The sequence below is a fragment of the Paramisgurnus dabryanus genome, chromosome 8, assembly GCF_030506205.2.
Source record: "Paramisgurnus dabryanus chromosome 8, PD_genome_1.1, whole genome shotgun sequence".
In the NCBI taxonomy this organism is placed as follows: domain Eukaryota; kingdom Metazoa; phylum Chordata; class Actinopteri; order Cypriniformes; family Cobitidae; genus Paramisgurnus; species Paramisgurnus dabryanus.
The window spans coordinates 37,608,879-37,622,258 of record NC_133344.1 but is presented as its reverse complement, the minus strand read 5'-3'; the positions used below and the strand labels follow the sequence as shown (position 1 = coordinate 37,622,258).

The window sequence follows — 13,380 nt, the reverse complement described above, 5'->3', positions numbered from 1 at the left end:
GTCCTTCGGACCCATGTATTTGCCGCACCCAAGATCGCACGGACGAAAAGCCATCCTGAAAAGGACGCTGATGTCCGGATATACGAGAGAGTGGCTGCCTTTAACAAGGCACAAAGCTCTCTCGTATCACTCTTTTAGGGAAATTCACTCAGATGCTTAGTTGATGAGCGCACAGGAAGGCAACGCACACACTAAACTCAAAACAAAAAAGATGTAGAGTCGTGGAATTAAGCGAAGCGTCCGCTGTGGTACTGCTAGTCCAACCAACTTCAGCAATCGAATCCCACCAGAGTAGAGTAGCTTCTCAGTAGCAGATACTGCCGGCTTTCGAAGCGATAAAAAGCTAATTTCCCTATTTGCACCTGCTGCTTATATACGCACCTGGCGGGGCGGCGCCAGCATTATGCAAATATCTCAATGCCAAGTTCATTGGCGTTTTAGTAGTATTCGAAGCAGATTGGTCCTCTAAGCGAGTTCCCAATTCGTCGGTCACGACGTGACGTCGTAGTGACCGACTGAAAGGGAACTAGCTTTGTTTTATTTCCCATATCTTCTTAGCTAACAGGTATCAATCTTAGACAGGTTTATTCATTAGTTTGCAGGGTGATCTTAGTTAAAGTGAAACCTTGAAAAAGTTGTTCCAATTTATTAAGCAAGTTGTAGTTCTCATACAATATGGGTATGAAAACAGATATTTCTAGAGACAAAAAACTGTGCATTATCTTAAAAAAGCTATTTATTTCCTATAACAATTTATATTTGGTGGAACTAAACAGAAATCATTGAATTATTATAAGATTTATGTACAGGATTTGACCATATGAAGAATTTTTTAGGAAATATTAGGAAAAGGCAACAATAAAAATGCCACCTGCCAAGAAGCAAACATGCTGGTGTCTCTGTAATACCAAGAAGCCCTCAATATGGGATTCTTCAGTGCATAAAAGTGGATTTCAATCCCACCCCCAAACTAAAGCTTCCAAAAATACTACATTTGCTGTGAGCTTCATGAAGTTTTCAAACCGTTTTATTCATTGACATGCCATAATACACTGAATAGTATATTCTGGATTGTTGGTGAATAGCCACCATGTTCAAACAAGGTTGGTCTGGAATATTGGGAAGTAAGATGGTAGGTCGCTTGAGGGGGCCAAAAGGACATCTGGAAGATATGTAGAGTATAAGATGGGGGGGAAGGAATCATGTCTTTTGAAATTAATTTACTTTCATGCAGGATAATACACTTAATAAAAATAATTGTGTTAAATAATCAAGTAAACAATTATATGGATAACTAATGATTATAAAATGATTATGTAAATAAATGATTAAACATAAACTAAAAAACACAATAATAAAAACATTCTGCACGTGAGGATCTAAGGTAGGATCCATCAATTTCCTGGTTTACTTTCACTTGTTGTAAGCTTCATGCATCATTCTGAATGGTTTCTGCAGCTCTTTTTCTGTCAGTTTCCCATGTACATACGTATAGATGGAGGTGCCTGGATGGTCGGGATCTGAGATTGCAGAAATAATCACATGGAAATTGTTTGCCTGAAACGGCTTTGAATGAGATTTGAAGACATGGTTGTTAAATTGTATTGTTTCGATAATATCCTCATTGATAAACCACTTATCCTCAAACCACTTTTTCTCAAATTCCATGGTATTCTTGTTTTCTTCCTCATATGGCTCTTTAAACTTGTCAGTATTTAGGAACTCATTCAATGCTGAAAGATACAGGTCTTCATACTTCAGAGACGTGAAGGTATAGCACAACACTCCACGATAATTAGGATTAATAATGATGCTGTTGAGACTGGCTGAGTCTACAACTGGAATCCCTTCCAGTGAATTGGTAACAGAACTCAAAATTTGAAGTTCAGACTTTGCATTATTTAACCACTTGTAAAGCGTGTCATTATTAAATGGGGAGCTCATGTGGATCTTCAGGATGCCTTCCAGAGAATTCTCCTCCATCTCTCCTCCTCGAATAGCAGGCAAGACCCTGCCGACCGCTTTCAGTAGCATTTCCTTGTAAATGCTAAAGGAGCCATGAAATGACCGTAGCCTCTCTTTAATGTCTGTGAAACTATTTACTAGTGGGTTTCCTGACAGGTCATTATATGTCCTCTCTGCCTCCCTCATCCGCTCCATAATATCTTCAATTGAAAAAGCCACACTTGTACTGATTTCTCTCTCTAACGTTGCTGCTGATGCGTTGAAACTCTGAAGAGGACGGAGCCAGACTTTAATTGGTACTGCATTATGTGGATCCTTTTTCAGCAGAGTGGGGAGTTTCTTGTACAATTCCAGGGCTTCCACATATGTGGTGGGGTTCTGCTCAAGGCGGAAGTCACCATGAAATGTGAAGGTGATCTTCTCAGCCATATTCTTTTGAGCATCGGTCATTTCCAAGGCTGTTTTCCCCCCAACAGATAATTGAGGGATCTCACTTACAGCAACATTCAGTTCATTCTCAATCGTCTGCTTGTTTTCATGTTCTGAAAATGTCCGATCAAACACCATGAATGCCTGAGCTCCATACAGCACAGCCACGATCACATGAGTTGCAGATTTCTGGTCAAACACCTCAGGGTAGGTAATCTTGCCCAGATTGCTCATAGTGAGGTGTTCATATCTTGTGGTTTCGCTGTAATACATTGTCACTCTGGCCTGTTGATTTGAGGATGTGGTGTCACACAGGTACTTGGCAGATCCTTCCACCTTAACCAGCCCCCCCAAGAAACTTGTCTTCAGGGTAGCACTTACATCCAGAAGACTGGACTTAGTAGAAAGAGAGTCAGAGCTATTGAACTTCGAATATGTATTGGCCTGTGGACGGATGTCCAAGTCTTCCCTCAGTGATGTCTTATCCCACAAAGTAACACCTGAAAAAGAAAGTGACGTTAACAGCTACTGTGTGTATAAAGAAGTGGCAATTAAAATAAACATGCAGGTTTTTTAGCAGTTTTACACAATCAACATATTTTAAAAAGTGTAATGAAGATGTTTGTTGAGGCAGGTGCAGCACCTGGAATGAAGGAATCTCTGCGGCAGTCGTACAGCATACCAGGAAACAGAGGTCTTCCTAGGGCTGCCACTTCTTTTAGATCTGATGACATAATAAAGAGAAAAGATAACATTTATAACCAAATAAAAAGCTCATCAAGGCGAACTTTAACCAGTTAACCAGCAAACCGACTTTTGAAAATCCCCCCCAAAAAGTGATACCCAAACTTAAACTAGGTACAGTTCATTAAAGCCTTTGCACTTAAAGGTATAGCGGAAGATTTTCCTGAATTATTTAAAAGAACCGCCCCTCGATATTTAAAAAAAAATGCTCCCGAGAGGGAACGCCTGTTAAACGCGTGCACGAGACAGAGAGAGAGCGTGCAGGAGCTCAGTTCTTCTCTTCGCTCTGTTTACAAGTTTCTGTCGGCATGTTTATAGTGTCTGTGCGGTTCGTGACTTGTGCCAGGGATAGCATCGCAAATCATAGCTAACATCAACTTTTACTAGCAGTGATTTTAAATGGTTTCTCCAAATAGCATGACAAAATGTACCTTTCCAGTAGAAACTTCGCGTGGGAAGCCCAACCTGTCCTTTTAGTGTGAAATAGTCTCCCATAAACATCTGGTCTTGTTTCTTTATTTATAGTCCTTTCTCTTCTTGTCATACAATTCGTAGACACTTTTTCTCTTGCGACCCTCAGACATTTTGAAAAAAACACAGTGAGAACGCGACCTTCAATGAATGGTTGAAACTATAGCACAACACAGATACACGTGAAAGTGCGCATGTGCAGAAAGCGAACGTAGAGGCGAGCACGTGCGACGGTTATACGTCAACATATAATCAGAATGATTGACATCTGGGATGACCAATAACAGTGGTGATCCACCCGGAAAACGAAAATCTTCCGCTATACCTTTAAGCATACATTTGTTTTTTATTTGAAAGCAGACACTTGGAGGATTATTGCAAAGACAGAATTATTTTTTTGTGATAATGAAAACACTGGTTAAATTTCTAATAACTTTACAAAATACATTTTGGCCCTGAAGATGATACCTTTAAAACTCATGTCATGAGTTTTTTTATTTTTTAAAGAAAACTCAGAAATGCTAACATTTATTTACTCACATTTTCTATGCATTCTTTGATTCTTTAAGCATGTATTGTTTCTACTTATTATGTTTTAGACCGCCACAATTAGTAAGAATGTCCAGGGAAACACTTCACACCTTTTTAGATTTGATATAGTTGTCTGTTCATCTTATTTTTGACATAAATGTGGGTGCCACCATCTGTGAGCTCCTATGTGTAATACTTCTGGTGAGCCACTAAAGCTAATAATAGTCTATTGTGAGGGATCCAAGTCTGCCGTTTTGACTGTCTTTTTAATGTTTATTATGAAATCCAGAAAGACCAACATAATTTGAGCAGTAAGGGGTTGCCATAATAGCTGGTACAAACGCAGTAAATCTCTACAAAACATTTGTTTAACCATAATACACGCACAAGAACTGAATGTGTATGTGGCAAAAAATCTAATGTTATGCTGACAAAAATATGCTGATTTATAGGTATTTCCGTTTGTGACAGTGAAAACAAAGAATGGCCAAGTTGAGGAGTGATTTATCTCAAACTGCAACAAAAGTCGCTGTTTATTTACTTCCAACATTGCTGGTCTTCTCAAATCATACACAACAAGTTGCTGTTTCTTCTTCGTTTGTGGGTTAACTTGCCAAGCTGCTTCTTCTGTGACGGCCGCGCTGCTACTGTGGTTACACGCATGGATACTACCTACCAGCGGTCTGCGTGCATGTTTGCACATTGACACAAAAGTATAAATGAAAACCGACGCGGATCCTACGCCGTCGCTGCTACGCAGAGCTACGCACAGGCTACGGATAACCTACGACGTAGAGCTTACGCACGACTATAAATCGGGCTTAAGGTGACATATTTCCCTTCTTTGTGCGAGATGTCAGAGGCTGTTTACACTTGGCATTAACATGCGTTTTCATTGATCGGATCACAAGTGGACGACGTTAATGCCAGGTGTAAACGGTGTTCAAAAAGTTTTGACTTTTGACCACTTTCAACCACATTCAGAGGTAGTCGAAACCCCCCAGCAAGCAAAAACCAAGACGTTGAAATGACGGCTAACTATAGACCCAATATAGACCGGCTATGAGTAACCCACTTCTACCCTAAATAGCCTTGAATTTGGTTACATGCCATTTTTGCCAAAATAACTTGAAGATGTATGATATTGCAGCATGTAGGCAAAGTCAACAGGTGTTCAAGGTGTTTGCTTTCATTTGTTTTAAATGTATACGTATCGTCTATTCTTGGGCTATGGTAGACGTCTATTAGATTTTCACTGACAGCCCAAATTTAGCCTGGTTTTAGCCCAAATTGCTTGCTGGGCCCTTTCGATCGGATTGCTTTTGTAGTGTAAACGCACATGTGGTTGAATGTGTTCGAACCTACTTTTTTGTGAAAGCGCCACCTACCGAGTTGGATAACCAAAATCCCTGATGGATGACATGGACAGCAATCAGACTGTGAGTACCGATTTAATTAAGTTTTATTTTATAAAGTTTAAACGATGCAAAGTTTACATAGCGAGAACTGCTAACTATGGATTAATAATAAATTCCCACAAATAAAGAATTTGTGTGCTAGTTTTATTATTAATACCACATGCTGCATCCGTGGCCATGATTTCATAAATCCTTGTTGAGTTTAAATGACTAAGTTAATCTAGCCAGCACATTAATAACACTTAACAAGATAATAAGAGCATTTTGATGTGAGGTGTGCATGATTTACCTTTGGCAAAATATATTTGTGTGAAAACCTCCTTAAAGCTCTACTGTGTATTTTATTGAGTTAATTCTTAACAAAAACCCATGTTTTCTTTCAAAAGTATGTGCTCATTCATGTGTAATTACTTCCCACCCACTAATGAAAGTATTCTCGTAAGTGTAGAATCTGCTATTTAAAATGCATACCGTCGAAGCGCTCTCTGGCTGAATCCATGTTGTGCCTCCATCTTTGAAATATATTCGCCGACGAGGGACATTCCTGAAATTCAAGCTCCGCCTTTCGCGCTTTCACTCTACACTCATGCTGTCCGATAGCTGAAGCCTTCGGAGGTTGCATGTGTAGGCGGTATACGTCATCAAGACAGTCTTATTTCAGAATATTAACAATTATAAAGCTGACAATTATTCTTAGTTAATTGTAAATTGATGTAATATGCGTATGACTTGCGAATGTAATTGCTCAGTTGATTTAAATAAACCAGGCTTGATGAAGTATCCAGCCTGTGACCTGCGTTGCGTAGCTGAATCCTTCGGATTTTACAACAACCGCACACCGTGATGAACCTGCGATCTAATGCTTTGATTTGAAAGCCTGTTGAAGACATATTCTCGAGGACATTAAAACAAATCGCCAAGGATGCGAAACGGGGATTTTAAACGACAACGTGACAGGAAAAACATCAAGACCAAAGTCACTATTGGAGTTAGTTTTCCAAGAGGGGGCTCAAGGGACACTGAAGTTGCACTTTCTATATTCTCCAGAGGTAATTCAGCATATTCGTTTACATCTATACAGTCCATGTTGTAAACTTGAAGTTTTATAGTTCCTTGGCTAACTTTAGCATGATTATGCATAACACTTGTTAGTGTAAACATGCATGTGGTTTAATGTGTTCAAACAGACACACGCCGTCTCTCCGCCCATTTATGTAATCTGAGGTACTGAGATAAATGTTTTTCATCTTTTCTGGCCTCTAGCACAAACACACGGTGACAGCGCTATTTTTAGCCTTTCATTGATAAAAGCGTCTGCTCTGCGCGTCTTTCGTTTCATTTTACAAGCGTGTGAAAGTTGCGCGATCTTTTTTCACCAATATGAGAGAAAGCTCTTACATATACACGGACATGTAACGTTTACTTAAAACATAAGCATTGTACTCTGACATAATGTCTGACATAATACTCTGATAAAAGCGTCTGATCTGCGCGTATTTCGTTTCATTTTACAAGCGTGTGAAAGTTGCGCGATCTTTTTTCACCAATATGAGAGAAAGCTCTTACATATACACGGACATGTAACGTTTACTTAAAACATAAGCATTGTACTTTGACATAATATTAATTCGTGTCCATTTAAACCCGTCATGGTTGCTATTTGTATGTGATTTTAAGCGGACATATCATGACAATCAGACTTTTTTCATGTTAAACATAAATCTGTGTGCTTTGATGGATCACAGGCAAAGGACATTGCAAATTGTTCATTTTTTTTCTCATTGCTTTTGCTTTGTAGCTACTGGAAGCCATGTTAACCTTGGCATGACACGGCCGGGCCACCGTACGAGTTAAAACGCGTTCCGAATGGGGGGGGCTAGAAAGTATTATTCAGTTGGTTGTCATATAGACTTTCACCGCTAGATGGGAGTAGATCTTACACAGTGGAGCTTTAATACTCATTGTTTTATTAGTTAAGTATAAAATGCGCTGACTCTGGCTGCACTGTAGCCCGTCGTTTTTGCAAAGACGTTTGATAGTTTGTTAGTACTGTGTGTCTCTCTCTCTCTCTTCAACTCCAACAGTACATAATTGTGTTAAATCAGATATTTCAGATGAACATGTTAAAAAAAAATTTCTTATTTAACTCTCTCTCTCTCTCTCTCTTAGACTTGGGTGTAGATCAATAGACTTGGGTGTAGATCAAGATATCATTACTTTGTTCTTGGCTACAATTAAATCCAGAATACTTATTGATTTTCATTTTTATTCATCTAGAAATGATATTCTAACTTTTGAGACAAAATGGTGTCAGAATGGGGCTTTGTGCTACATTATTGATGTAAATATAAATTTTTCTTTTCTGTTAATGTAAGAATTTGGTTTTGGTTTTTGTAAGGGTAAATGTTAATTTGTGTTTTTGTTGGTGTTTTATGTGAGATATTGTAATAAAGTATTTTTTCAAAATTCAAAATTCTCTCTCTCTCTCTCTCTCTCTCTCTCTCTCAGCCTACAGCCATTCTATCCATGCAGCAGCTGATGGAAAAGGGGGTGTTTTTGGTGCTGTAGCATTGTTTATTCAAAAATTACATATACATTCTTGAATCATTCTTGAGTCTTGTCTTGCCTCTCTACAACCTTTAAAATATCTCACTGTAATTTAGTGCTGCATAAGGCGATTCCCTTTTTATTTTACCTAATGAGCTAATTAGTTAAACTTACAAAGGTTAATATACAGCATAATTCAAGAAATTAAGACTTTTTTAGTTGTTTAAAGATTGATATACATTTTAATTTATATGTTATGTGTAAATTCATGTTTAAATGTAAAATTGTGACTCAAAGCACACTTGGTAATTAATCTCTGATGCATTTTAAAGAAATTACATTCATAAAGACATACTACTGAGATTGATACAATTTACAAACACTACAAACTAAACCACCAGGGTCCCAGAACTGCGGACCTGAAACTGCAGCAGCCATTATATCTTTCAGTTCGGTAAGTGGCGCTGTCACAAAAAAAGTAGGCTCCTAGAATTGGGGTCCTGAAACAGCAGCCTCCAGTTGTGCAGGAATTGCTATAGGGTATGCACGTGACATCACCTTCGGCGAAAGTGCCTGAGGTTACGCACACTGAGATGCAAAAGACAGATAAGGAGCATTTGTGTACAGTGTGAAATCAGCGAAAACACGGGGAAAACACGTCTAAATTGGAAAAAGCTGTTGTGCGATAGACTGTACTAACAGATTTAACGAAAAATCCGAGCTATCGTTTTAAAGACTGCCAAAAAACGCAGAAAGGAGAAGTAAATAGATCGTTCATGCCAACGTCGTCCACAGACCACAGGTGGGTTGATAAGTTGCTAGGGTCACTATCAAGCAGTGGTTTTACTTTCTAAACGTATTTTTTTCAAGTATTTGTATTTTATCCGTGTTTTTCTTTGGAAAACATACATTCCAAAGCATATCATCATTTTTATTCTATTTACATTTCATAAAAACAAGTTTTTGTTTTACATTTACTATTTAAGTACATGAACATACTTTTACTCAATTAAAAGTACACAATTTAAATGTAATTGGGTACTAAATAAATTTAAATATGCAATATTAAAGAATACACTATATGCTTTAGAATATAGTGAAATGTTCCCAAGACAAACACAGATGCTTGGAAAATGTAACTAATGTAACTAAGTATTGTCCACCTCTGCTATCAAGTCGAACTAAATTCAATTTAAGCTGATAATATTCAGTTTTACTGAAATTTTCGGAGAACCCGCTATGAAAACCAGCCTTTTTGTTTAACTTTTTTTCAAATCCAAGAACAATAGCCTACATACAAGAGGATTACAATGTGCTTGAGTAAATGATTCTTTTGTAAGGAAAAAATTCTTTTGTAAGACCTCTTGCACTTTTGTACTGTTCGTGTTGTTTAAGCAATAAAAAAGATGATTTTGTAAGTATTATAATTACTGACAACGATCTATTCAAAGTGTTTTAAATCCCTTTGTTTAAATGTCTCAACTCCCTTCTTTGACTTTTTGTCAAATGCCTTTAAAAAAAAAACATTTCAATGCTTACCATATAATATTCATAAAACCTATTTAAACACACCGCTATGTTAGCAGGAGCACTTTAGCTTAACGTAGTCAGGATCTTAACACATCATCAAAACACCATCAAACCATTGATCCAAACCCACTTTATAACAGAAGTCGACTGTTTAAAAAAAATACAAAAACATTTGAGCTGACGTGTCTTCGGATTGTAAAATAAAACAGAAAATACACACTTTTTTGTTGTTTTGTTATTCTGCACATGTTGAAAGGCGTTGCATTATAATAAATATACTGTATTGGTTATTACCCGACATGACTGGAAGAACACAGATACACCAAACAATCCCAATCGAATTGTCTTGTTGTTGTGACCTTGAGATGGTAAAAAACAGACCGAGCTGTGTCCGAAACCGCACCCTATTCACTGGCTGCGTTCGAAAACTCTAAAATGATGCCTTCAAGGCAGCTTTCCAAAGCAAGAAGACATCAAGGCATAGACAGAGCGCAGCGTGTCATAACCTGAAAACCACGCCCACCGGGGGGAAAACAATCCAACCGTCTCCTTTGACTTTGTATTGTGAGAGGCTGCCTCCTTGTCATTTCAAAAAACAAAATAATATGTACAAGCCAAAGAACCCAAAAATAAGTTTTTATAAGCTGTCGAGCCGTAAAACCCAGTCTTTAAGGAGAAAAAAGTGGATCTCCGACTACGTTTCCCCCTAGTGGATTCAGTTCTACTAATAGAAGTAGGCTACTATAAAAAATTGCCTGTATCCACTTTTGTGTCTTTAAATGCTCGTTTTTGAGGTCGACAGCTTATAAAAACTTATTTCTGGATTTTTTGGCTTGTTAGATGTACACCTTGTTACACAGCAGCTTTTAGGTAGTTAGATGTACACCTTGTTACACAGCAGCTTTTAGGTATTCTGCTTTTAAGTTTAATCTGTAAATAAGCTTTTATAAGCTGTCGACCCCAAAAAACGAGCATTTAAAGCAAGGGCTTAACTTTGGGTCTTCCATTGGGGGGGTTAAACTCGTGGAATATTTATTTATTTATTGAATAATTTTTTTGTGTAAAAGGTAACATGCTAATTTTCCGTTCCTGTATTAGTAATACATTGTGATACTTTTACTGATTTAGACTTAACATAGTGCAGCTGTTCACTTGATTCTTTATGCCATAATGACACAGTAGTTAATTGAGTGTTTAAGCACTAGCCAGCAGTGGCAGCTTCCACTTAATTGATTTTTTGTGTGTGTTCAATATTTTATGAAAAATGTTTAAGGCACAATCAGGGGCGGAGTGGTACCAAAAAATCTACCGGGAAATTTCGTAGACCACTAGACAACCATGGGCTCCACTATGGCCCCACCTGGGTTAGCCCACATGAATTTGATATAGAAACTGAGTGGGGCTTATGTGGGGCAACAGCTGGGCTACAGACATAGGGCCCATATTGCCCCCACCTAATGAAGCCCACGTTATTTACCAGGGCCCAGAATGGGTTTTTTAATGAGTACTGGACTGGTCCCTTATTATGTAATAATTATAATTTTAATGCTTACTTGTAATTTACTTAAATAATTTATTTGTTTAAAATTGAAAACGAATAAAAGCAACATAATTTCAGGTCGGTAAATATCAATTTTCAGCATAAATATTCAACAGTTCATTCATCTATAACATCACAAAACATGAAGGAGGTGCTACATGAAAAATTAAATAAAAAACTGTAAAGGTTCAAAATATCAGAATACTTTAATGTCAATTTATAAAACTTTCAATGCTAAAATAATCAACAATTAAAAACTGCTAATGCAGGTAATGACTAACAATTTAACATAACACTTAAAATAAGCATTGAAAGAAGTCAAACTCTTAAAATACTTCAGACTCAAAAACAACACAAACATTGCTCACTGTTCTGGAGATGGTCTTAATTCTGATCATTAATCTTTGTTCAACAGTTTTATGAAGAACTTCCAAAGCATCCACAGCCAAACTCATTAAATGTCCTTGCACTTTTGCTTTGATTCATCACTGTGCAGTCCGTGAACTTGCACCATATAGCCTATTACATTTTCTAAAAACACAACTCAGAAAATAAATTACAAGTGTAATGGTTGTGAGAGACTCCTGGTAGGAGTCTTCTGCTGGTCCGGTAGAAACTGTATCCTTGCACCTGAGCGGGAATTCTTGTAGTTTACATGTTTATCATCTTTGTAGTTGTAATTTTAAAAGTCCGCTTATTTTAGCAAAGATTATATAAAATATGATATATTGACAAAAATCACAATTAAAAACAATGGAAGCAGGACTACTTTGTCAAGCGTAATGTGTCGCAGCAGTGAGCAGATCTCCTTATATTAAACACCGGATTCCTCTCATCAGGCCCCGTCCGTAATGTTTAAAACCTGTACTTAATTAACACATTAACAAGCTGATGAACTTTCTGACATGTATTATTATCCTATTCATATCGCATTGGAAAATATATTTTAAAATATACAAAAATATATTGGTGAAAAATTAATTTTTGTAAACATATTTCAAAATATATTTCAGCACATATGTTTTTGGGCCATTTTTGTAATGTATTAAAATTATATTTGAATATAAATATATTTTTTGCCATATTGGAAAGTTTATCCTTAAATTACAAATAAACAAGAACATGCTTCTCATCTAAGAAACAATGACATTTTCTTTGGAAATATTGCTTTGAAGTGAATGGATGTGTAATTGCCCCCCATATAATGAATGACTTTGTTTCTCATATGTTAAATAATATTATTTATCACATCTTGTTCTAGCTGGAGATTGCAAAAATCCAGGCTCCCCTCCAGGGACCTTTCGCTCTGGGAAACGCTTTCGTATTGGAGACAGTGTGCGGTATCAGTGCCAGTTAGGCCTGGATTTGCTTGGCTCGACTGAGAGAGAGTGTTTGGACTCGAAGGAATGGAGTGGGGTAGAGCCAAGTTGCTATGGTCAGTCACAATAAAAACAGGCTTGCTTTGTCCAGGAATGACACAACATAACCTAAAGTATGACATTTTTTCTTTAGCCCAGTATTCATATGATCCTCCAGACATAGTAGCTCAAGCCCTGGGTGGATCTATGTCTGCAATTATGGATGTTTCTTTACCAGAGTTTAAAAAGAAAGGTAAACTCCATTCTAGGTCTTTGAAAACTATTGATCTATTTTTTTTACTATTATTTACTATTATTTTGTTTCTTGTAAATAACTAGGACCATCCTTTGGTAGGAGTATTAAAGTTGCAGAAGGTCGTCTGAACATCTTCATTCTACTGGATACATCAGGAAGCATCACACAGGAAGGTTTTCAGCAAGCAAAAAATGCCACAATTAAACTTGTTGAGAAGGTTTGTTTATAATTTACCTACACAAAGGACAAAGTATAATAACTTACATTAAAATCTTAAAACAATTAAAGTTTTCATATAATGTGCTTACAGCATTTAATACTTCAAGCATTGTAAGTTTCTGTAACTAAAGTGCATGTGATCGTTTGATCCTGAGTTCAGGAGAGCCAGCGGGCGCTGGGCTGCCCCCGTCTAATTTACTTATCCGTGTATACATACATATATACACTAGTCAACATTTGAAGTGGATCAAAACTTTTCCTTAAAGTTGTCTTAAAACCGATATCCAATACCCGTTCTTGTCTTAGGACAACTTTGATGAACGTTTTTGATCCACTTCAAATGTTGACTAATGTATATTATGTTTAAATCCA

At 37.2% G+C, this 13,380-nt stretch overlaps 2 protein-coding genes across 3 annotated transcripts in view; one reads left to right on the top strand and one right to left on the bottom strand.

Moving 5' to 3' along the window:
• Window positions 1-13,380, top strand: part of LOC135771470 (complement factor B) — a 61,811-nt gene that overhangs the window by 21,244 nt on the left and 27,187 nt on the right. Inside the window, exons 5-7 of the mRNA XM_065281724.2 lie at window positions 12,437-12,610; window positions 12,688-12,786; window positions 12,873-13,006. Coding sequence (XP_065137796.1) covers window positions 12,437-12,610; window positions 12,688-12,786; window positions 12,873-13,006 — 407 coding nt within the window. The remainder of the gene's footprint in view (window positions 1-12,436; window positions 12,611-12,687; window positions 12,787-12,872; window positions 13,007-13,380) is intronic.
• Window positions 1,012-12,409, bottom strand: LOC135771472 (stonustoxin subunit beta-like). Of its 2 annotated transcripts, none has more exons than XM_065281728.2 (3): window positions 9,930-12,409; window positions 3,038-3,118; window positions 1,012-2,894 (listed from the first exon to the last, which is right to left on the bottom strand). In XM_065281728.2, the coding sequence occupies exons 1-3, from the start codon at window positions 9,934-9,936 to the stop codon at window positions 1,414-1,416; spliced, it is 1,569 nt and encodes a 522-aa protein (XP_065137800.1). In that variant the 5' UTR covers window positions 9,937-12,409; the 3' UTR covers window positions 1,012-1,413. The 2 variants fall into 2 exon arrangements, with proteins under 2 accessions (XP_065137800.1, XP_065137799.1); XM_065281727.2 differs by lacking the exon at window positions 9,930-12,409 and adding an exon at window positions 3,570-4,389.

What these genes read in the sequence shown, in the direction of transcription:
- LOC135771472 (XM_065281727.2), bottom strand. Translation starts at nt 3,639, where the DNA reads ATGTTTATGGGAGACTATTTCACACTAAAAGGACAGGTTGGGCTTCCC. An exon ending in GCGAAGTTTCTACTGGAAAG is followed by an intron (nt 3,119 to 3,569) that starts GTACATTTTGTC and finishes TTATGTCATCAG; the next exon opens with ATCTAAAAGAAGTGGCAGCC. An exon ending in CAGAGATTCCTTCATTCCAG is followed by an intron (nt 2,895 to 3,037) that starts GTGCTGCACCTG and finishes TTTCTTTTTCAG; the next exon opens with GTGTTACTTTGTGGGATAAG.